This window comes from Lepus europaeus, chromosome 17, assembly GCF_033115175.1.
Source record: "Lepus europaeus isolate LE1 chromosome 17, mLepTim1.pri, whole genome shotgun sequence".
Lineage (NCBI taxonomy): Eukaryota > Metazoa > Chordata > Mammalia > Lagomorpha > Leporidae > Lepus > Lepus europaeus.
The window spans coordinates 78559851-78582388 of record NC_084843.1 but is presented as its reverse complement, the minus strand read 5'-3'; the positions used below and the strand labels follow the sequence as shown (position 1 = coordinate 78582388).

Genomic DNA, 22538 nt, shown 5'->3' with positions numbered 1-22538 from the left:
CCCAGCCACCACCATGACAGGTGCACCCGGAGACGACAGAGAAGTTCTCACCACCAGGTGGATGCAAGCTCCTTCCAGGGACTTTTTTTCTTTAAAGATTATATTTATTTATTTGAAAGGCAGAGAGAGAGAGAGAGAGAGAGAGAGAGAGAGAAGAGAGAGAGAGGTTTCCATCCACTGGTTTACTCCCCCAAGTGGCCACAAAGACCGAAGCTATACCAATCCAAAGCCAGGAGCCTCTTTCGGATCTCCCATGCAGGTGCAGGGACCCAAGCACTTGGGCCATCTTCCAGTGTTTCCCAGGCCATAGCAGAGAGTTGGATCGAAAGTGGAGCAGCCAGGACTTGAACCGGTGCCCATATGGGATGCTGGCAGTGCAAGTGGGGCTTTACCCCCAGCGCCGCAGTGCCAGCCCCTCTAGAAACTTTTGAGACAGATACGAGATGCATAACCCAAACCACACGATGCCAAGTAGCTACCCGCGTATCAGTAGTGTGTAGCCCACTGCTTGGCCATGCACAACTTCCTCCAGCCTAAGCACGTGCTTCAGATGGCTTACGAGACATTGGAGGTTGGCCAGATGGATTTGCACCTTAGCCAAGCACCTGGATCCCACCGGGGGCAGCTTCCACTCACGTGGCCCGGGCGGCTTCTCTTTGCCCCCACCCCTCAGGCTCTCCTCCAGCACAGGAGCTCCGTGGACTATGAACTCCGGCCACATGGACTACGACCTTTCCACTCTGGGATCTTCAGCAGGGAGCACCTGTGCTCAGCCATGGCTGGCGGAACTCTGTGCACACGTCACGCCGAAGGAGAAACAGGTACCACATAAGCACTTCCCTCATGCATTTCCTTGGTCAAGACTTACATGGGGGGCCGGCGCCGTGGCTCAATAGGATAATCCTCCGCCTTGCGGCACTGGCACACCGGGTTCTAGTCCCGGTCAGGGCGCCAGATTCTGTCCAGGTTGCCCCTCTTCCAGGCCAGCTCTCTGCTATGGCCCGGGAGGGCAGTGGAGGATGGCCCAAGTGCTTGGGCCCTGCACCCCATGGGAGACCAGGAGAAGCACCTGGCTCCTGCCTTTGGATCAGCACGGTGCGCTGGCCGCAGCAGCCATTGGAGGGTGAACCAATGGCAAAGGAAGACCTTTCTCTCTGTCTCTCTCTCTCACTGTCCACTCTGCCTGTCAAAAAAATAAAAAAATAAAATAAAATAAAAATAAAAAAAGACTTACATGGAGAAGGCCTCAAGTTCAGACTCAGAATCAGACTTGTTCTGATGCTCAGCCTATACAGAAATCGCCTTCCGGATGGAGGCTGTGCGACCATGTGTCACGGGGAGTATCAGCCGTGAGTGCCTACACTGACCGGCACCCAGGCACTGGGCCTTGCCTCACACAGCCAATCAGAGGCCTCTAGGTGGCTGGGACTGCACAGCTATACAGGATACAGTCTCTGCTTTCAAGATCACAGCTTAGGGGGCTGGCGTTGTGGCGTAGCAGGTAAAGCCACCGCCTGCAGTGCCGGCATCCCGTATGGGCGCCAGTTCCAGTCCTGGCTGCTCCACTTCCCATCCAGCTCTCTGCTATGGCTGCGAAAGCAGTGGAAGGTGGCCCAAGTCCTTGGGCCCCTGCTCCTGCGTGGGAGACCCAGAGGAAGATCCTGGCTCCTGGCTTTGGATCGGCACTGTTCTGGTCTTTGCGGCCACTTGGAGAGTGAACCAGTGAATGGAAGGCCTCTCTCTCTGTCTCTCCCTCTCTCTGTAACTTTGCCTTTCAAATAAAATAAAATAAAAATGTTTTTTAAAAAGAAGTGCTTGGCTCCGTGTCACCCACAGTGGGACTTGATTGAGTTCTTGGCTTCCAACTTTGGCCCAGGCCCAGCTCTGGCTGTTGTGAGTATGTGAGCACCTGGAAAATAAACCAGGATATGGGAGATTCTCTCTCTCTCTCTCTCTCTCTCTCTCTCTCTCTCTCTCTCTCTCTTCCTCTCTGCCTTTCAAATGCATAATTTAAACCAAACCTGGGACCCTGTGCTACCACACTGGTCACACCCCAGGAAGCTGGTCTGATTATGGCAGCGTGTCCCAGAGAGAAGCCAGACAGGAGTAGGAACCCAAATCCAGGCTCCTCTGTGTCTGGCTGAGGAGATGCGCATGCGTGTAGACAGTGTCTGCAGACTCCTCCATGGCAAACACATCGCATCTCGCCTGCCAGTCTTGACCTGCGGTTGCCCAGGGTGCCGTGGTGGGTATGAGTCCCACGCAGACTCTGAGCCGGCAGGAAGGAGCTGTGATGGTGACTCCGGCTGGTGAGACCCCGGAGAGACTGACGATGCCTGTGCCCCACAGCTGTGGTCCCCGCCCGGAGAAAGCCACTAAATTAGTCCAAAGCCATGACCTAGCCAGGTCCGGATTATGTGGTTTACAGACCTGCTTGGGTGGGACGCGGAACCCTGCTGACCACAAGAGAGTCATCCCTAGGGAGTAGACGTGCACCTGCCCGGGAGAGAAGGCTCTGATTAGATGTCAGTCGTCTCGCTATTCCGCGGTCCTGCACACAAAACCCAGTTCGATTTCCACTCACACAGACATTGCTGCCTGGTTATCCCGACACCACCTATACCCCTTTTGCCTTTGCTACCTCCTTCTCTGGAAGCTAAAAAGCCAGAAATATGCTTACTAGCAGGTAGCCGGGGAAAACAAGATGTAGAACTTCTACAACAAAACTTTTGCATTACTGACCAAAGGAACCAACGTGACTAGCCCCATCCTTTTCCCTTTGTTCCTGCCTTGCACCCTGGTGTGATGCATGGAGTCATAGCAACCATCTTGTGATCATGAGGAAACAAGCATAAGACTAAAAAGCCAGATGACATCTGAGGTCTGGATGGGAACCCAGGCTCCAGAGCTTCTGCCCCAGGGCCACTTGGCTCAAGGATCCTAGGAGCCCTGATTGAACTTTGCTGTTGCCATGGAGCTCTTGTTGCAGGTGGGAAATGACATTCCCCCAGGGAACGACCTCTGGGACAATGCAAGGGAGACAGGGAAGCTAGGAAATGGGGCACATAAACACACAGGGTCACCGGAGCAGCCCGGGTGGGTTTAACACAGGTGGGTTTTGTTCTTCACATCCTAGGGTCTAGACGTGTTCATGTCACCTGTGCCAGGGAGCTCTCATCTTTGTCTGAAGTCCCACCCTACACCAGCCCCCAGCCACACAAGAACACTCACAAGCTGCACCCTTGTTCCCAAAGGAACAACCCTGGGAGCAGGTGTGAGAGCAGCTTCCTGCCAGAGGCACCACCCACACCTGGAACCTTGCCTGTCCTCCAAGAGCGGGATCTAGCCCTCAGTAACATGCAGCTCCACCCCAGATCCTAAGACTCTGCCTGCAGAGGGAGCGTGAGAAGGCTGCAGGCATCCACAATTGATTGGTGATGTCTGCCATGAGAGTGGGAGGGGGTGATAGCTCAGGTGACCGGCCCGTACCATCTACCTCTACCTGGGACCCAGAACCCAAGCACAGGAGGAGATACCTCAGTGTTCTGGGTGGAGCACAATGTTGGCCTGAGGACAGGAGCCATCCTCCTATCCAGACAAGGATCCTGGGGGAGAATTCTGAGCACAGCCCCTCCTGGGATCCCTCTCCAGGGGCCCACCCACCCCTCGTAGGGCCTGTGCTAAGTTGGGTGCAGAGGGAAGCTGTGTGATGGACGGAAGAGAACAAGACAAATACAGCTGAGTGTCAGGGAGGCTAAGAGATCAAGTCACCCGGGCTCCTGCCTCCTGGCCCCATGAACAGGAGTCGAGGCTGCTGGCTTCCGGTCTCTTGAGCCCATGCCTCTTGGCGAGCCCCCAGCCCGAGAGCCAAGCTGCCCGCAGGAAGAGCTGCTCCGTTCCCCCCACTGGCCCTCTCCCGACCCCCTTGTCCTTATCCTCCTGGTCCAGCCTCTCAGCAACACTTGGCTCAGCCCCAGCCCTCAGCTCCACCCCTTCCCTCCGCCTCAGAACTCTTGGCACCCTCTCCCCTCTGTATGGAGGAAAACCTGCAGGCGGGAGGAACGCCTTTGTCTGCAGCTCGAGGATGCTCGGGACGGAGGACTGGTGAGACTTGCACCAGGCGTGCGGGGGAGACCAAACAGTGGTCTACAGGGGCGCACCTGCTGCTCACCAGTGAGTGCTGGGACCAGCGAGGGCAGGAAACCAGGGGCCCTCAGGGGCTGTCTTGGCTCAAGTCCTCTACAAAGCAGAGCCTGAGGCAAGCATTCTGTGCAGACACTTCTTCCAATAGCTGTCAGCCCAGGGCAGTGGGAGTGCGGAGGAAAGAGGACAGAGAACGGGACAGGTGTGATGTGCAGGGTCACCATGGCGGCCATGGCACAGGGGGGAGTGTGGCAGATTTGGCTTCCTGGCACTCAGGGCTGTCTGGACCCTGGCGTACCTTGAACCCGTCTACGAGCGGAGAAGAGAGGGAGACTTTATCGTGGCCGTTCCCGCCGAGCTGTCACTGCCCGCAGGGAACAAGCTCCCGCAGGCTGCCGGGTCACGTTGGCATACCTGCTCGCTCAGAAACTCAGACCCCAGGGCTCAGTGGGCAGCGTCTTAGCTGAGTCCGGGGTGTCGGCAGCTACTTGGTGCAGAGGGAGCGCCGACCCGGGGACCCAAACCAAGCAAAGCCGAGAGGCCCCAAGTCTGCAGGTGCCCAGTGGTTCATGCATGGGAGCCCGAGGGCCTGGGGTGTGGTTGTGACTGCAGGTTGGGGGCACGGAGCAGGCGCACTCTCTGACTTGGAGACACGTGGACCCCGGGGAAGCAAAGCTGGAAGCCGCCAGGGCCCTGCTCCCGGGGTCTCAGAGCAGCCCGGAGCCCAGGAGGAGGACTTCCAGGAGCCCTGGCATTGCCAGACATGCACCTTTTCCGCGAAAGGACGGGAAGCAGGCGCGGAAGTCGTGGACTAAACACCCAATGCGCCATTCCCAGGGCACCGTATCTGCGCACGGCGCCCTCGCCTCGGAACTTCTTTTGAAAAAAGAAAACGATGTTGATGGGATCTTTTTTGCTATATAAAAGCAAAATGTGTTCCCTAAGAAAAACCAAAAACCTCCACTGATGCTGCCATCCAGAAATAAACACTGCATAGATTTTCAGAGGATCTCTCTCTCTCTCTCTCTGTCTCTCTCTCTCTCTCTCTCTCTCTCTCTGTCTGTCTCTCTGCCTACCTCTCTCCCCCCGACTAGGATCCCATTGTGCCTGCATCTATTGAAGTTCTTCTCAACTTGGGAAACCAGCTTGTGCCACCTGCTATCAATGCCCTCTCGTCTCGTGTCCCCTAACGTCAACAGCGTAATGGACATGGCTGTAACTAAATCCATCTTCTCCTGGGCCATAGGATAGATTCTGAGGGAGGTGAGGCTTTGTTGGGTCATTTTTTTTTTGGGGGGGGGGTGGGCTTTGCTACACGCTGCCAATGGTCCCAACAGGCCAGACAGCTTCCCCATAATTTTCCCAACATTTTTCTTTTTTTTTTTTTTAACATTGATAGCGGCCTGATTAACTAAGTCACATTGGCAAATGGAGTCACTGAGTCTCAGAGAAGGCGACCTGCCCTGGTCCAACAGCCCGTAAGCAGTCGGCAAGAAAGCCTACGAATGAAATTCCTCACAGCCGCTCCGAGGGGCCGGGTCGGGGGCTGGGGATGCTGTCCCTGGCACAGGACACTCCCAGGGCGCCCGGGACGCGGAGCACAGAGACGCACGCTCGCTTTACCTGGGACACGTCGAGCTGCTCGTCCCTGCTCCGCTCCTGCAGCAGCTCAGGGGCCTTGAAAGGGGCAGCTTCTAAGTGAGAAACGCGGTCCTGGAAGGAAACACTCCCGGCCACAGACAGCAGGGCCGACCAGGGGCACACCACGTAGTCCGAGGAATCTGAAACCAAGGCAGTGACGGGGTGTAGACACGGGGCTGACCTCTGCAGGGCCAGCCGTGGGACTGCATAGCAGGGGCCAGGCAGTAGCTGGCCCCAGGATTGTGGATGAGAGCAAAGACCCAAGGGACGCATAGAGAAGAATCGACCAAGCCCCTGTGCAGGGCAGCATGGGTTACAAAACGGTGGCTAGAGCCATGGCCAGAATTCTGGCACCTGCATCCAACTGCCTCCATGGCCCAAGAGTCTCTTGGGAAAAGGGAAGGAGATGGTAGGGCCACACCTGGAAATCAGCTCTGGAGCCAGCACCCAAGGCAGCTGGCCTTCGGGGTGCTCTTTGCTGCTCATCAGGGTCTCCAGGGTGGGGGAAAGGGAGCGAGGCCTCAGGGAAACACTGAAGCTGCAGCGGCAGGTGCACAGTTCCCTTCATCCGCCCTCGCTGGGACCCATCACCCCCAAGAGCGTGCATGATCTCCTAGGTGTGTGTCACGCACGCAGGTCCCAAGTAGGTACAATTTCTGAGTTGACTCCAAAGTGTTTGTTCCTGTTCCCCCCAAGAAACGCCTCACAGCGCCGAATTCAGCCTTCAATGCATCTCTCCTGAACAGAAGGGGCACTGTGCAGCTCTCTCAATAGAGGGCGCTAGGGCCCGGGGCTCTCCCTGCTCTTCCTGGGGTATCAGCAGTGCAAGACACAGTGTGGGCTTCAGGCCTCCTGCCCACACCAGCCACGCCCCAAAGGGCCACCCGCACCCCCCAGGCCCTCTGCACACTCATCTCCCGGCCACTGATGGTGATAGCCTGGGCCCTGCCTGCAGACCACCTGTGGCTGAGTGAGCTAGCCAGCATCCCCATCACCCTGGGCCACAAGCACAGCTCCCCCAGAAGATGGAACCCCAACCTGGGGACAGGACTTCCCTGCAAAGTCTGTCCCTCACCCTGGAGCACAATGCGGGCTTCATATATATATATATATATATATATATATATATATATATATATCTGACAATGATTCTTCTATCACAGTTTATTTGTTCTTTATGTTATCCTCCCCTGTCTAGACCACAGTGTGTGGTTTGCCTCCCAATGGGCCACAGACCGTGCAGAGCAGAGCAGCGTCTGGACACCGGGTTCCCAGGTGACTGCCCCCTGTCTCCCGTGCTGGTGATGCCCGGATGGCACGGGTGCTGGCTGAGGTCCAGCAGGCTGCAGCCGCTCACTCATTCACTTGCTCTCTCTCTCTCTCTCTCTCTCTCTCTCAGCGCCATGCCTGCAAATGCTGCCACACCAACGGAAGGGCATGGCCGTTCTTTCAACCCTGTCCCCTGGCGTGGGTCCAAGAGACAGGCCTGGCTCCCAGCGTGGCGCCATGGGTGGATGGCATTTGCCCACTCACTCTGATAGCTCAGACTAATCACAGATGGAGGAGCTGCAGCCAGAAACATGCTCGCGGCAGAAGCTGCACATGAACGCCCTGTGCCTCGAGCGCCCCCAGCACACACACACACACACGCTCGCACACACACACACGCATACACACACATGCACGCACACACGCACGCGCACACACGCCCCTTACCTTACCTTTGCAAAGATCCTCCAGGAGCTGTTCGGCGGCCAGGGACAGGAGGGCCCAGATGTCCTCCTCGGCCAGAGCCTCGCCCCTGACCTGCAGGACACTGGCCAACGTCACGGAGGCCGGGCTCATCCCTGCAAAGACACAGCATGGCAGGGTCTTGTGAACTCCAGGACAGCGACCAGCCCAGGCATGGTGCAGCCAACCAGCCATGCGTGGCCGCCATGTGTTGAACACCTGCCCCATCAGGCCGGGTACACGGGCACCAAAGAAGTGTTCCCTGGGGCCTGGCCCGAGCGGCCAGTCATACTCAGTGAGTGAGCAAGTCAATCGATCACTCGCCTCCCAGACGCAAGGGTAAGGAAATAAGTAAATGCACAAGTGAACCGAGACGAGGGCACCTCCTCTGGGCTGGGCGTGAGCCTGGCAGACAGCTACCGACGCCGGCGGAGCAGCGCTGCCCGCCTTCCTCCGCTGTCTGCGAATGTGGGTTAGCAACCATTTTTGCCTGTAACAAACACAGGAGTCGTGTCTTTCCTCCCTGGCTGCCACACGCAGAGCCGGATCTAGTGCCAGCACCTGCTGGAGAACCAGCGAGAATCCTGGAGAGAACAGAAGGGGAAGAAGAGCTGGTCTCTCTCTCCCTCTCCCTCTCTCTCCCCCTCCCTCTCTCTCTCTTTCAAGCAGCCCCTTTTTAAACCCAAGCTGCCATTTCAATGTCTATCCTCTCGACAAAGCCGCCACCCACTAATCTCCAGAGCCAGGCGGGGGCCAGCCGGGCTTTTCATAATCCATTTATATCAGTGAGCTCACAGGGCTGGATGCGCTGTGCTGCACATGGGGGGTGGAGCCTGTCCCGGCGCCCCCACGCCTCCATCAGGGCTCATCCAAGCTCTCCGACCCCCAGCTGCCCCACTCCCTGCAGAAGCTTCCAGCAGAAGGAGCCGGGTTCTTCCATCTCCACGCTGGGCACGGGATTGGGGCTGCCCAGCACCCGCTCTGGAAGCCGGACGCGTGGGCAGGGAGGGAGGGACTGTTCCTTCCTCGGGTGGGGAAGCAGCCAGGTCAGCCCTGCGAGCTGCCATCGACCCAACCCACTTTTTTCTTCTTTCCTTTCTTTTTTCTTCCTCCCTGCTTTTGGAAACTTGGCTGAGACCTACGCACTAGTCATTCCCCCTCTGCCACCACAAGGAAAGGCGACTTAGGCAAGATTTCAAAGGGGGAGGGGAAAGATGATGATTCTCAGGGAGTTCTGGAGTCCCAAGATAGAATATCAAGCCTGTTGGGGTTTCTGCAACCGCTTTAAGCCTAGAAAAACCCAAAATAAAATATCGAGGGTGTGGAGGTTTTCCAAATACTTTAAAACTAGGGGGAAAAATGCACTAAAAGCATAGTTAGTAGGGGCTGGCGCTGTGACATAGTAGGTTAAGCTTCTGCCTGCAGTGCCGGCATCCCATATGGGCACTGGTTCGAGTCCCGGCTGTTCCACTTCCAATCCAGCTTCCTGCTAATGTGCCTGGGAAAGCAGTGGAAGATGGCCCAAGTGCTTGGACCCCTGCACCCAAGTGGGAGACCCGGAAGAAGCTCCTGGTTCCTGGCTTTGGATCAGCCCAGCTCCAGCTGTTGTGACCATTTGGGGAGTAAACCAACAGATGGAAGATTTCTCTCTCTCTCTCTGCAATTCTTTCAAATAAATAAATAAATGTTGTTTTTAAAAGTACACATGATTAGAACATATTATTTAAAACTCTCAAAGCTTGTCACTTGGAAAATAAACAACCCAATTAGAAATGACACAAATAGAAATGTCACCAGAGACATCACACCAATGGCAAATAAACCCACGAGGAACTATAAAACATGACCAGACATTAGCAAAATGCAAATAAGTCATCATGACCCAACATTACACATCTATCTGAACCACTGAAATAGAAATGTGTGAGAACACCAAACACTGAGAGCATGAGTAGAAAACGGATCACTCACACGTTGCTGATGGCACTGTGAAACAATACTGCCACCATGGAGAGCAGCTCAGCAGTGTTTTATGGAACTAAGTATGCAATTATCATATGACCCAGAGACAGCCTTTGTGGGTATTTACTCCAGAGAAATGGAAATGGAAAAAAAAAAAACATATGTAGGTTTCCATAGTAGCTTTATTTTTGTTTTAAGATTTATTTTACGGAGAGAACAATCCAACATGGGAAGTGGGATACACAGCAGACTCACAGAATGGCAGATGTCCTAAACAGCACTCTGGCCTCAGAATCAGCCCTTAAGGCATTCGGATCTGGCTAAAAAGCCCATGAGAGTATTTCAGGCATGGAAAGCCAAGACACTGTGGCAAAAAAATAAAATAAAAATAAAAACCTAAATGAAAGATCTCTGTGAGTAAGATCCCAGCAGAAAGAAAGGGCCATCAAAGAAGGAGGTACCTTTCTCTGAAGGAAGGAGAGAACCTCCAATTTGACTATGGCCTTGTCTAAATAAGATCAGAGTTGGAGAACTCAAAAGGCTTCCGTAGCCTTGGCAACTACGACAAGAGCCTAGGGGGATTACTGATGCCATAAACAAGAGTGTCAATTGTTAAATCAACAACAGGAGTCACTGTGCACTTACTTCCCATGTAGGATCTTGGTCCTTAATGTGTTGTACTATGTGAATTAACCGTATAACTAATACTCAAACAGTACTTTACACTTTGTGTTTCTGTGTGGGTGCAAACTGTTGAAATCTTTACTTAATATACACTAAGTTGATCTTCTGTATATAAAGATAATTGAAAATGAATCTTATGTGAATGGAATGGGAGAGGGAGCGGGAGATGGGAGGGTTGCGGGTGGGAGGGAGGTTATGGGGGGGGGGCAAGCCACTGTAATCCAAAAGCTGTACTTTGGAAACTTATATTTATTAAATAAAAGTTAAAAAATAAAGAAAAAAAGAAAAAGAAGATTTATTTTACTTATTTGAAAGACAGAGTTACAGAGAGAGAGAGAGAGAGAGAGAGAGAGAGAGAGTCTTCCACTGCTGGTTCACTCCCCAAATGGCCGCAACATCCAGGACTGGGCCAATCAGAAGCCAGGAGCTTCTTCCGGGCTTCCCATGTGGGTGAAGGAGCCAAAGCACTTGGGCCATCTTCCACTGCCTTCCCAGATGCATTAGCAAGGAGCTGGTCAGAAGTAGAACAGCCAGGACTAGAACCCTCGCTCATATGGGATGCCGGTATTGCAGGTGTTTAAATCCTCTACACAACGATGCTGGCCCAGCAGCTTTATTTGCAATAACCCCAAACTAGAAACAACCAGAATTCCCTTCCAAACCATGGACTATTATTCAACAGTAAAAGAAAACAAACTATTGATACATATAACTTGAATGGCTCTTCAAAGAATTATGCCGGGTGAATAAAAGCTAAACCCAAAAGGTTGCATATGGTATGATTCCCTTTATGTAACATTCTTGAAATGAAAAAAATAGAGAAATGGAGACCATATTAGTGGTTGCAGAGCGTTAGGGAAGGAGGAAGAAAAGTGGGTGTGGTTCTGAAAGACATCCTTTTGCACTGACTATAGCTGTAGATGCGTGAATAACATTACATGAAACTAAACACACACACACACACACACATGCACACTCAAATGAGTACATGCAATGGGAAAGTGTCACCATGCCTGACTTTGCATCCTGGCTGTGATAAGGCGCTATAGCTTTGCAAGATGTTATCTCTGAGAGAAACTAGGTCAAGGCTGTAAAGGCACTCTCTACTATTATTTCTTACAACTCCAAGAAGTTCATCTGCCATCCTTGAAATTAGCAGTTAAGGGAAGAAAAAACACAGCAAGACATAGTTCCAAGACTAAATGAAAAATAAAAGATAAGATACCACTGACTGGTGGCGACTATCTGGAGGGAAAAGAAATATTCACCTTCCGTGGGTAAGAATGCAAATCGGCCCCACCCGTCATCTTGGAAAACAAAGCAGCCCTAGGGAGCAAATTTGGACACGTGTAAAAGCACCCCATAAGACAGGTATGACCCTGAGAGTAGTGGCACTGCTCAAAGACTCTCTGGCTGGGGAGTCACACTGAACTGAGCAGCCATGAACAGTGCCGGCATGGACACATGATGCCATGTCTACCCACACACACGTGCACACACGCAGAGTGGCTCAGGGTGCCACCTCTTGAACCTCTCAGACAATGGGTCAACACAAACGTCTTTTCTTTATAAATTACCTAGCCATAGATGTTTTGTTGTAACAAGGAAAACAGCCAAAGGCAACCTCAAAATTCAAATAGTACAGCTATTGCACAAAGATCACCTCACCACCTACAGTCTAACCTCATGTGTGCATTGATGGCCACACGGAGTGCACGTGCAAAGTCCAAACTCTGCAGTTCAAACAGCCTGGGTTCTTTAACAAATAAAGGATTTTTTTTACAAAAGAAAGGGAAAAAATGGGGTCACGGGATGGCAGAGTAAGAAACTCCCCGAATCCTCCTCTCCATGAAAGCAATGGCGAAACAAACAGCTGAGTGGACACGCTAAGTATTGGAACATAATCAGAGCACGTTCAAGATGCCATTCTCAGAGAGCTGTCCCTGTTTGACCTGCCTGGAGGTTCCCCAGAAATCTCGGCTCACAACACTTGTTTTGATGGGCCTGATTCAGAACTCTCCCAGTTGTAAACAGGCTTTTCCCTGGGGACATTTTTCAAACCCAGCCAATAGCAATTGTTCCCTATTGCAGCTGTCTGATGTGGCAATGTCCCGTGAATCAAAAGTTGGACAGACAACAAACATTATCAGAAGATGTGGAAGAAGTTGGGGAGTGAGAAGCTCCAAAGAGCTTGAGGAGTCAGAAAGTCCGCGCATGTGTAGGGGTGCACGGGCCAGGGGGTGGGCACGTGCTTGGGAATTAAGCAACAAAGGCCCACGCACTTGCGTCTTGCCAACCGCAGACTCTAGATAGGGAGGGAGTGACGGCTGGGGCAGAACTGGCAGCTGCCTGGCAGAGGGATGAAGGCACAGCCTTATGACACATGGTGCACCTCAGCCAGGACTGGGAGACGCACTGGTCGTAGATGTTTAAGGTTACACCTGTCCCGTTATGAGCTGACCACTGTACTAACGGAGCAGAGACGTCCGTGGCCACATGCGCACAAAAAGCAGGCTTTACAAAGTGAGCTCGGGAAAATGACTGAACAAACGAGCGGCAGCAGCTCAACACAAAGCAACAACCCTGGGGAACAAGAGAGGGAATCCCGTTGCCAGAAATGCCAAGCTGCCCTACTCAAAACTGCAGCCTTCAAGGTTGGTGCTGTGGCATAGCAGATAAAGCCGCTGCCTGCAGTGCCGGCATCCCATATGGGCACCGGTTCAAGTCCCAGCTGTTCCACTTCTGATCCAGCTCTCTGCTGGATCAGCTCTCTGCTGGAAAGCAGTAGATGATGGCCCAAGTCCTTGGGTCCCTGCACCCGTATGGAAGACCTGGAGGACGGTTCTGGCTCCTGGCTTCAGATCGGCCCAGCTCCAGCTGTTGCAGCCATCTGGGGAGTGAACCAGCGGATGGAAGACCTCTCTCTCTCTCTCTCTGCCTCTCTGTAACTCTTACTTTCAAATAAATAAAATAAATATTTTTTTTAAAAAAAACTGCAGCCTTCAACAACAATAGGCAGAAATGTAAGGCACAAGAAAATATGGCCCATAAATGGGGGAAGTTGGCGTGGGGTGGACGGTCCATAGTAACTGTCTCTAAGGAAGCCCAGATATTGGACTTACTAGATAAAGGCCTTGTTTTAGATAATTAATATATTAATAATTAATTAATATTTCAAATTACTAAAGAAAACATTACTTAAGAAGTAAAAGAAAGTACAAGAATGATGCTTCACTAGATGGAAAACAGCAGCAAAGAGACAGAAATTATAAGCAGAACCAAAAAGTGCAGGAACTGAAATGAAAAATTCACTAGAGGAGCTCAGCTGCTGATTTCAACAGAAATAATTGGTAAAGCTCAATAATAGGAGATTCAGGGGCCGGCGTTGTGGCACAGCAGGTTAAGCCACTGCCTGCAGTGCCAGCATCCCATATGGGTGCCGATTCAAGTCCTGGCTGCTCCACTTCCGATCCAGCTTCCTGCTAATGCATCTGAGAAAGCAGTAGAAAATGGCCCAAGTGTTTGGACCCCTGCGCCCACCTGGGAGACCCAAAAGAAATGCTTGGCTCCTTACTTCAGACTGGCTAGCCCCAGCTGTTGCAGCCATCTGGGGAGTGAACCAGCAGGTGGAAGACTCTCTCTCTCTCTCTCTCTCTCTCTCTCTCTCTCTCTCCTCTCTCTCTCTCTCCCTCCATAACTTTCAAATAAAAAAATAAATCTTTTTTAAAAATTCATAAAATTAGGAATTTCCAAAAGAAAGAAGAGAGGAAAAACCATATTTGAAGAATTAACAACCAAAAACTCATGATCTACACATCTAAGAAGCCCAACAAAATCCACGTAGGATAAATTCAAAGAGAGCCTCACAGCTGACCACATGTTCACCAACCTTTCTAAACCAAAGACTATTAGAAGCTTCAGGAAAGAAGTGATTCATCACAAATAAGGGATTCTAAATAAAAACAGAAAGTGAATTTTCATCAAAAACCATGAGGATGGGTTGTTGGGTGACAGATTCAAGTGCTAGGGAAGGGGCTGGGGGTAAGACAACAAAGCAGTGCTTCAGAGATGAGAGCCAAGGTCAGGTCACCCACATAAACAAAAGCGAATGATTTGTCATTCCTAGTCTGTCCTCCAGGACATACTTCAGACTGGGGCGAAAGACGCTAGCCAGGAACTCAAATCCACACGAAGAACACCAGCAAATGTAATTACACAGGTAAACTATCATAAAAGACAATAAAACATTTTTGATTGGAATCCTTGCCTTCTTTTATTTGATATAAAAGGGAGCATCCAGGGGCCAGTGCTCTGGCATAGCCTGCACTGCCTGAGGCACCAGCATCACATATGGGCACCGATTTGAGATCCAGCTGCTCTACTTCCAATCTAGCTCCCTGCTAATGACCTGGGAAAGCAGTGGAAGATGGCCCAAGTGCTTGAGCCCCTGCACACATTTGGGAGAACCAAAAGAAGCTCTTGGCTCCTGGCTTCAGATTGGCTCAGCTCCAGCCACTGTGGCCATTTGATGAACCAGTGGATGAAGATTCTCTCTCTCTCTCTCTCTCTCTCTCTTTCTCTCTCTCTCTCTATCTCTCTCTCTCTCTCCCTCTCTGTCTCTCTCTCTCCTCCTCATCCCTTGCCTTTGCCTTTCAAACAAATAAATCAATATTTAAAAAAAAAAAAAAGATAGGGGAGCACCTACCACCCAGAAAAATCACACAACTGATCAGGTTGGATGATCAAACACTTTCGTTGCTTGTTAAAGCTCAGATGTCCTTGAACTTGAAGTTCCAGTCTTGCTACAATGTCAGGATCACAGCTTCCACATCAAATGCAACCTAGAACCCAAGGGTCTGTGACAGCAAATGACTCATTATCATTTCCCTTGCAGAAACAAGCAAACAATCCCAAAATACTGGCATGCTGTTCAACATGCACCCATGATCCCTCTGCTGAGATGCATGCATCCCACTCTTCTGCACCAACACCCACAGTTCAACGTCATGATCAGTGCACAGGAGCAGGTTGGCCCACCCAGAGCTCTGTCCTCCCCTGGCAACCCTAATCACAACTCTCCCCACCAACCATCCCTTGGAGAGATCTCATGGGGAGCCACCTATTTGGAGACAATCCACAGACCCCACTCCAGTCCAGCAAACTGGGCTCACAACTACCCTTCGTACTGCTGCGTAGTATTGCAAATGCCCTTTCCACGCCAAAGGGCACTTCCTCGAGCAGCCACAGGAGCAAACACCTGCATGGCGTTTGCTGCGGGCAGCTTCCGAGTGCTCTATGTGTGTTCACTCATGGAAGCCGCACAACAGCTTTTTGAGATGGTCCATTGTCATGCCCATTTTACAGAGGCGGCAACTGAGGGAGAGACAGGTTAGGAGACCTGGTCTGCTTGGACTTGGATGTGTACTGTTGGTGTCCACGGTACTGGACTTCCCCCACTGAGAGGACAGGGGCAGGGTGCTTCCAGGCTGGGAGACTGTTGTCGACCGTTCACTGCCACGCGGTGGTGCTTCTGGGCTTCTCACCAAGTTTGCTGTAAATGGGCTGGTGGGCGAGGTACTGCTGTCTCATGGGCTAAAAACAGGATCATTAACTCTACGAGGCTGCTTCCAAAAGTTCACTGGAAACGGGAGGAAAAGATGTGTTTATTTTGGTACAAAGCATTTCTGAAATCCATGCAGACTAGAGGCTCGTGGAAAGTGCGCTTTGTGCAAAATACTATGCATGGATTTCAAACTCCTTTATGCCTAAATGGGCTTGCATTTTAATTCCATTTCCACAAACTTTAAAAAGTACTCTCGGGGCCGGCGCGGTGGCTCACTTGGTTAATCCTCCGCCTGCGGCGCCGGCATCCCACATGGGCACCAGGTTCTAGTCTCAGTCACTCCTCTTCCAGTCCAGCTCTCTGCTGTGGCCCAGGAGTGCAGTGGAGGATGGCCCAGGTGCTTGGGCCCTGCACCCACATGGGAGACCAGGAGGAAGCACCCGGATCCTGGCTTTGGATCAGTGCAGTGCCAGCTGTAGCGGCCATTTGGGGAGTGAACCGCCGGAAGGAAGACCTTTCTCTCTGTCTCTCCGTCACTGTCTGTAACTCTATCTGTCTAATAAATTTGTAAAAAGTACTCTCGTGTGACAGATGTAGAGATCCCGCCACACAGGTGAACCTGGATCCACCAGCCGAAGTGTCCAGCCAATGGCGCTGCTTTCACGGGCTGCCCTGCTGCCTCCACGGCTCATCTCTCATGTACCTTCTTCATGTTGGTGGCCTCCAGGTTTCACAGGTTCTGCCTGGTCTGGCTCGGGCCCAAGCTCATCCCCTGCCTTTGTGCATTAGTGCTTTTTCTGTTGTTAAGATGTATTGATTTATTTGAGAGGTAGAGTTACAGGCAGAGAGAGAAAGAGAGCGAGGTCTTCCATCTGCTGGTTCACTCCCCAAATGGCTGCAATGGCCAGAGCTGAGCTGATCCAAAGCCAGGACCTGAGAGCTTCTTCCAGGTCTCCCTTGCAGGTGCAGGGACCCAAGCACTTGGGCCATCTTCTACTGCTTTACCAGGCCATTAGCAGGGAGCTGGATAGAAAGAGGAGCAGCCGGGACTCGAACAGGTGCCCATACAGAATGCCAGCACTACAGGCAGAGCTTAAATTGCTGCAACACAGCACTGGCCCCGCTCATTAGTGCTATACAGTGGGAGACAGACAATGAACAGGCAAGCAAAAGATCCCGAAACAAAACTAAGGAAAGGGCTGCTGTTGTGATTGGGTTAAGCCTCCACTTGCAACACTAGCACCCACCTCATATGGGAGTTGCTAATGTACCTGGCAAAGGAGCAGATGATGGCCTAAGTTCTTGGACCCCTATCACCTATGTGAGAAACTCAGATGGAGTTCCAGGCTCTCGACTTTGGCCTGGCCCAGTCATGGTCATTGTAGCCATCATTTGAGGAGTGAACCAGCGGATGGAAGATCTCTTTTTCTCTCTCTGTCTCTCCCTCTCTCTGTCACTCTGCCTTTCAAATAAATGAATGAATGGATCTTTTTAGAAATACTCCTTTATTTAAAAAATATATAAACCCATAGAGAGTGGCCTAGACTGTGAGGGAAAGATAGGACAAAGGGATACACTAGAGTGTGCCGTTGGTGTGGGCACACTCTTAGCTGGACCAGTCAGGCAGAGTGCATCGAGGAGACTTGAACTTCAGGAGGTACCAGCCTGGGCAAAGTGTTCCAAGCAGAGGGAGAAGCAGGTACAGCATCCCAGACTTGCTAGATTCCAACAGCAGAAAGCAGCTGGGCGTGGCAGAGGACCTAGAGGGGGTGGGTGGGGGCTGAGGGGTGGGAGGTGGAGCTGGGGAGCTGGGCAGAGGCCCCTCTGCTGGACAGCTCAGGCCAAGGCAAGGCGTTTGCATTCCTGCTCGGGCACAATAGGAAACATGGCCTCGCTGCCAACTTGTGGTGCAAACACAATCCACTCTGTGCAAAGCCAGGCAGGAGCCCAGTGCCAAGGGCATGCCTTGCGCCTTTGTTGCCATGGTTATTCTGCAGCCTTTGGAAAAATGCTGGTCTCTGGACCAGGAAGGGTCTTTTGTAGATCCCAATCATCTATTAGGTAACAGCTTTTGTGGGATTTTTTTTTTCCTGGTTTTTATTTATTTACCTCCATTCTGTCTAAAAGGCAGAGAGAGACAGAGTTTGCCCTCCCCAAATGCTCACAACAGCCGGGGCTGGGCCAGGCTGAAGCCAGGAGCCTGAGCTCCATCCAGGTCTCCCACAGGGATGGCAGGGGCCAAGTACTTGAGCTGTTAGCTGCTGCCTGCCAGGGTCAGCATTAGCACGGAGCTGGATCAGAAAGGTGGGAGCTCGCACTCAAAGCAGGCACTCCAACATGGGATGCAGGCATCCCGAGCTAGGACTTAACCTCGGCATCAAATACCCACGCTTGGGTAGTGGCTTTTGACCTCTGTGATTTTGGTCACATGACGGTCTCCTGCCTTTGTTCACCTCTCCCAGCTTGTGCCCCACAAAGGCACCATGGAGGACCGCTTGTCTCAACCGGTGGCTGGTGAGCGACAGTTACAACACTGTGGAATGACCTAGAAGATGTTCCAGGACTAAGAGAGAACTTAGACCAGGATCCCTGGCGTCTCTAAGGCCCTCCTAAGCTGTGGAGTTCAAGGTGCCACTGACCAGGAAGAGGAGGCACCTGTGTGGAACCAATGGAGGCAGAGGGTGCTGTGCTGGGTGCGACCTGCAGAGGGCGCTGTGCTGGAGGGGACCTGCACACAAGCCCCGCTCCTGTGGGGGACAGATGACCCTGGGACTGCTTTCCCCTTGCTACTTCAGACCCCAGCTTCCCCTAACTTTCTCGGTATTCTTCCTCACTCTCCATCAGGATTCTATTTCAGGTTCTGCATTAGTTTCTTGTGGCTGCTACCCAGATAACTGGAAATGACAGAAAGTTATTACCATGAAGTTCTAGAAACTTCAAGTCTGAAGCCAGGGTCAGTGAGATGAAATGAAGAGGCCACCTGCCAAGCCATGTTCCTTCCAGGGGCTCCAGGGAAAAATATTCACCCTTCCCTCTCCCGGCTCTGCCCACGGCCGGCACGCCTTGGCTGTGGCCACCCCACTCCCGTCTCTACCTCCATGGTCCCACCACCTTCTCCTCCTCTTCTGCCTGTTTTAAAATTCCCCCCCTGCCTCCCTCTGGGAGGCCCAGCTGGATAATCCAGAATGATTTCCCCATCTCAAGAGGTTATAACCTGGGGCTGGCGCTGTGGCATGGTGGGTAAAGCTGAAGCCTGAAGTGCCTGTATCCCTAACGGGTGCCGGTTCAAGTCCCTGCTGTTCCACTTCTAACCCAGCTCTCTGCTAATGACCTGAGAAAGCAGCAGAGCATGGCCCAAGAGCTTGGGCCCTCGCACCCATGTGGGAGACCTGGAAGAAGCTCCTGGCTCCTGACTTCGGCCTGGTCCTGTCCTGGCCGTTGCAGCCATTTGGGGAGTGAAACAGTACATGGAAGAACTTCTCTCTCTCTCTCTCTGCCTCAGCCTCAGCCTCTCCTCTATTAATCTGCCTTTCCAATAAATAAATACATTTTTTAATTTTATAAAAAGAGGCTTTAAACTTCTTGCACCTGCAGAGTCCTCTTTGCCAAAGATGACAACATTCATGGGTGCTGCAAATCAGAGTGTGGATTTGTTCAGGGGGCAGAGGCATTTCCCACTCAACACTCTACCTGTTGGCTGACTTGCTCTCTGGAGGCTGAGTGCCTGGTTCCCTGACCTGCTGGTTCTGTGCCCCTCCGCACAGGGCCCTGACCTAACCTCCGGGAGCCTCAGTTTTGCAACCTGAGCAATGGGGCTGAATGGTAGCTGCGACCCCAGGGAACTGCTGGGCGCAGTATGCTGAGGAGCCCCGCGTGTGACAGGCGCTCAGCACACCTCCATTTCCTTCTCCTGCCGCCTGCAGAGCCGTTTTAAACACCAGGGCTGCACGCAGAGCAGCTTCCAACTCTGAGATTTTTTAGACATGGTGTTAATTGTTCCCATCTGTCTGCCAGGATCGAGGTGCTAGAAACATGAAGTGCCTCAAATACCCCCGCGTCACCAAATCAGGCACCCAGGGGAGGAGCCAGGGAGGGTGTGGGGCTCCTGAGACATGAACTCTCAGAAACACCCCTTCCCCGCCCCCCACGCCTGCCTTATATCTCCCTCCATGCTTCCTCCCTTTGCTTTCTCAAAAAAAAAAAAAAAAGGATTTATTCATGTATTTATCAGAAAGAGAGAGAGAAAGAGAGAAATCAGTCTTCCATCTGCTGATTCACTCCCCCATGGCTGCAACAGCCAGGTCTGAGCCAGGCCAAAGCCAGCAGCCAGGAACTCCATCCGGGTCTCCCACGTGGGAGGTATCCGCTGCCTTCCCAGGCACAGTAGCAGGGAGCTGGATCAGAAGCAGAGTAGCTGGGACTCGAAATGCCGTAGGATGCCGGCGTGGCCAGAGCCATCTTAGGCGTCTGTGCCGCAATGCCACTCCTCTTACCTCCTCCCATTGGACGCGCACCTGCAATCCACCTGCCGCCACACAGGTCGAGAGCCGAGGGCTAACCGCTTCTTTCCCCCAAGAGCAAAAGGTCATGCTGCCTCTTGAGAGCTCACAGTGGCAGGGTTTTTGCCTGCCAGGACTCTCCCGTGGTGAGCTCCTCTGAGTCTGGCCTCCTGGGTGTCCTGTAGGGCACTGTTGCCTTCTCAACAAGGCTTTGCTGCTCTGTGTCCCACATCCCAGACCCTGGTCTTGGTACGGCTACAATAACGCTGGAGCAGGGCACCTTTCCAGGCTGGTTTCCTCCGTCCATCAGGTGGAGATGGCAAGTCCTGCCTTCCAAGATGGGTGTGAGAGACAGAAAACACTCCTGCAGGAAAGGCAGCAGCCCTGGGGCCGGAGTTGTGGGGCAGCGAGTTGCCGCTGTATGAACATTGGTTCAAGTCCCGGCTGCTCCACTTCTATCCAGCCCCCTGCTAATGCACCTGGGAAAGCAGCAGAAGATAGCCCCTGCCACCCATGGGGGAGACTTGGATGGAGCTCCTGGCTCCTGGCTCTGACCTGACCCAGCTCTGAACATTGCAGCCACTTGGTGAGTGAACCAACAGATCTCTCTCTAGCTCTCTTTCTCTCTCTCCAACTCTGCCCTTTCAACTAAATACCTAAATCTTTTTTAAAAAGAGAGGGAGGTACCAGCAGCCCCCACCTCTGTGCAGTACTGCGGGGTGGCTGGGCTTACAACATGGAGGAGAGAGTGAACACTGAATTCAGAAACTTCTCCAGGCGTTTGAAGGGAGTGTTCCTCCCATATCCTGTCTTTTCCATAGCATTTCTCTAGGATTTGCCACATTCTTTTCTTCTTTGTACTATTAACATGGTTTTTTTTTTCCAATTTAAATGCATGTATTTCAAAAGGAAACTGTACAAAGCTGCTTTAAATAAATTCTTGGAGACTGGAATTAAAAGATAAGTCTTTTTTGGTGTGAAAAACATTGAAATCCATGCAGTTTTTCATAATTTGCATTTTCATGAATTTTGGGGGAGATCTGTCATGTATCATTACAGTCCACGGAAAACATGTATTAATGAGTGTAAACAGATAATCCTAACTAATTTTTTGAAATTTCTGAATTCTTGCTTTCCAAAGGCTCCGAGCCTGGGGTCTTTCCTCATGAAAGGAGCAATTAGCTTGAGAATTGTGAGACTTCGATGGCTCTTCTTGATAGTTTCTGAAAAAATCCTGAAAATGTAATTCAATATTAGTTTTTTAAAGATTTATTTACTTATTTATTTGAAAGGTAGAGTTACAAAGTGACAGAGGCAGAGAAAGAGAGAGGTCTTCTATCCTCTGGTTCACTGCCCAGATGGCCGCAACAGCTGGAGCTGGGAAGATCCAAAACCAGAAGCCAGGAGCCTCTTCCAGGTCTCCCACACAGGTGCAGGAGCCCAAGGACTTGGGCCATCTTCCACTGCTGTCCCAGGACATAGCAGAGAGCTGGATCTGAAGTGGAGCAGCTGGGACTCGAACTGGCGCCCATATGGGATGCCAGCACTGCAGGCAGTGGCTTTACCTGCTATGCCACAGTACTGGCCCCCATAATTAGATATTATTAAGACAGTTTGTGGGGGCCGGCGATGTGACACAACGGGTTAAAGCCCCGGCCTGAAGTGCCAGCATCCCGTATGGTTGCCAGTTCCAGTGCCGGCTGCTCCACTTCCAATTCAGCTCTCTGCTATGGCCTGGGAAAGCAGTAAGTCCTTGGGACACTGCACCCACATGGGAGACCCAGAGGAAGCTCCTGGCTTCAGAATGGCACAGCTCTGGCTGTTGCAGCCATTTAGGGAGTGAACCAGCAGGTAGAAGACCTCCCTCTCTCTCTGTCTCTACCTCTCTGTGTAACTCTGTCTTTCAAATAAATAAAAATAAATCTTAAAAGAAAAGACAGTTTGTGTTCCCCTGATGTCTAGTCCTGCCTATCCTGTGGGAAGCACTGTTCCGTCCCTTTTTAAGGTTTCAAGGCTAATTGGATGCTGGCGCTGCAGGCTGCAGCTTCACTGGCTAAGCCACAGTGCCGGCCTCATAGTATTGATTTCTAGAGACAGGAGTCCTTTGCAGCTTGCAGAGTTCTCATAAACTGTGATGATTCCTGGTGCAAAGAGGCAAGGTCTGAACAGTCCCAACATCAAGATGAGGAAGCTGAGAGTGCATCTGACCCAAGGTCACAAAAGTCACCAGGCTAGAAAGGGCCATGCAGGTCTCTTAAGAGGGGAGGGATCAGGTTGCAAGCTAAGGAGACCAACTAAAGCTAGTGCATTTCAGT

At 51.8% G+C, this 22538-nt stretch overlaps 1 protein-coding gene across 1 annotated transcript in view; it reads right to left on the bottom strand.

Moving 5' to 3' along the window:
• FRMPD2 (FERM and PDZ domain containing 2) overlaps positions 1-20313 on the bottom strand; it is a 101769-nt gene extending 81456 nt beyond the window's left edge. Inside the window, exons 1-5 of the mRNA XM_062214315.1 lie at positions 20218-20313; positions 19503-19641; positions 7506-7631; positions 5767-5924; positions 2431-2496 (exon numbers count right to left, since the gene is read on the bottom strand). Coding sequence (XP_062070299.1) covers positions 2431-2496; positions 5767-5924; positions 7506-7631; positions 19503-19641; positions 20218-20313 — 585 coding nt within the window. The remainder of the gene's footprint in view (positions 1-2430; positions 2497-5766; positions 5925-7505; positions 7632-19502; positions 19642-20217) is intronic.
• Positions 20314-22538: the final 2225 nt, after the last annotated feature.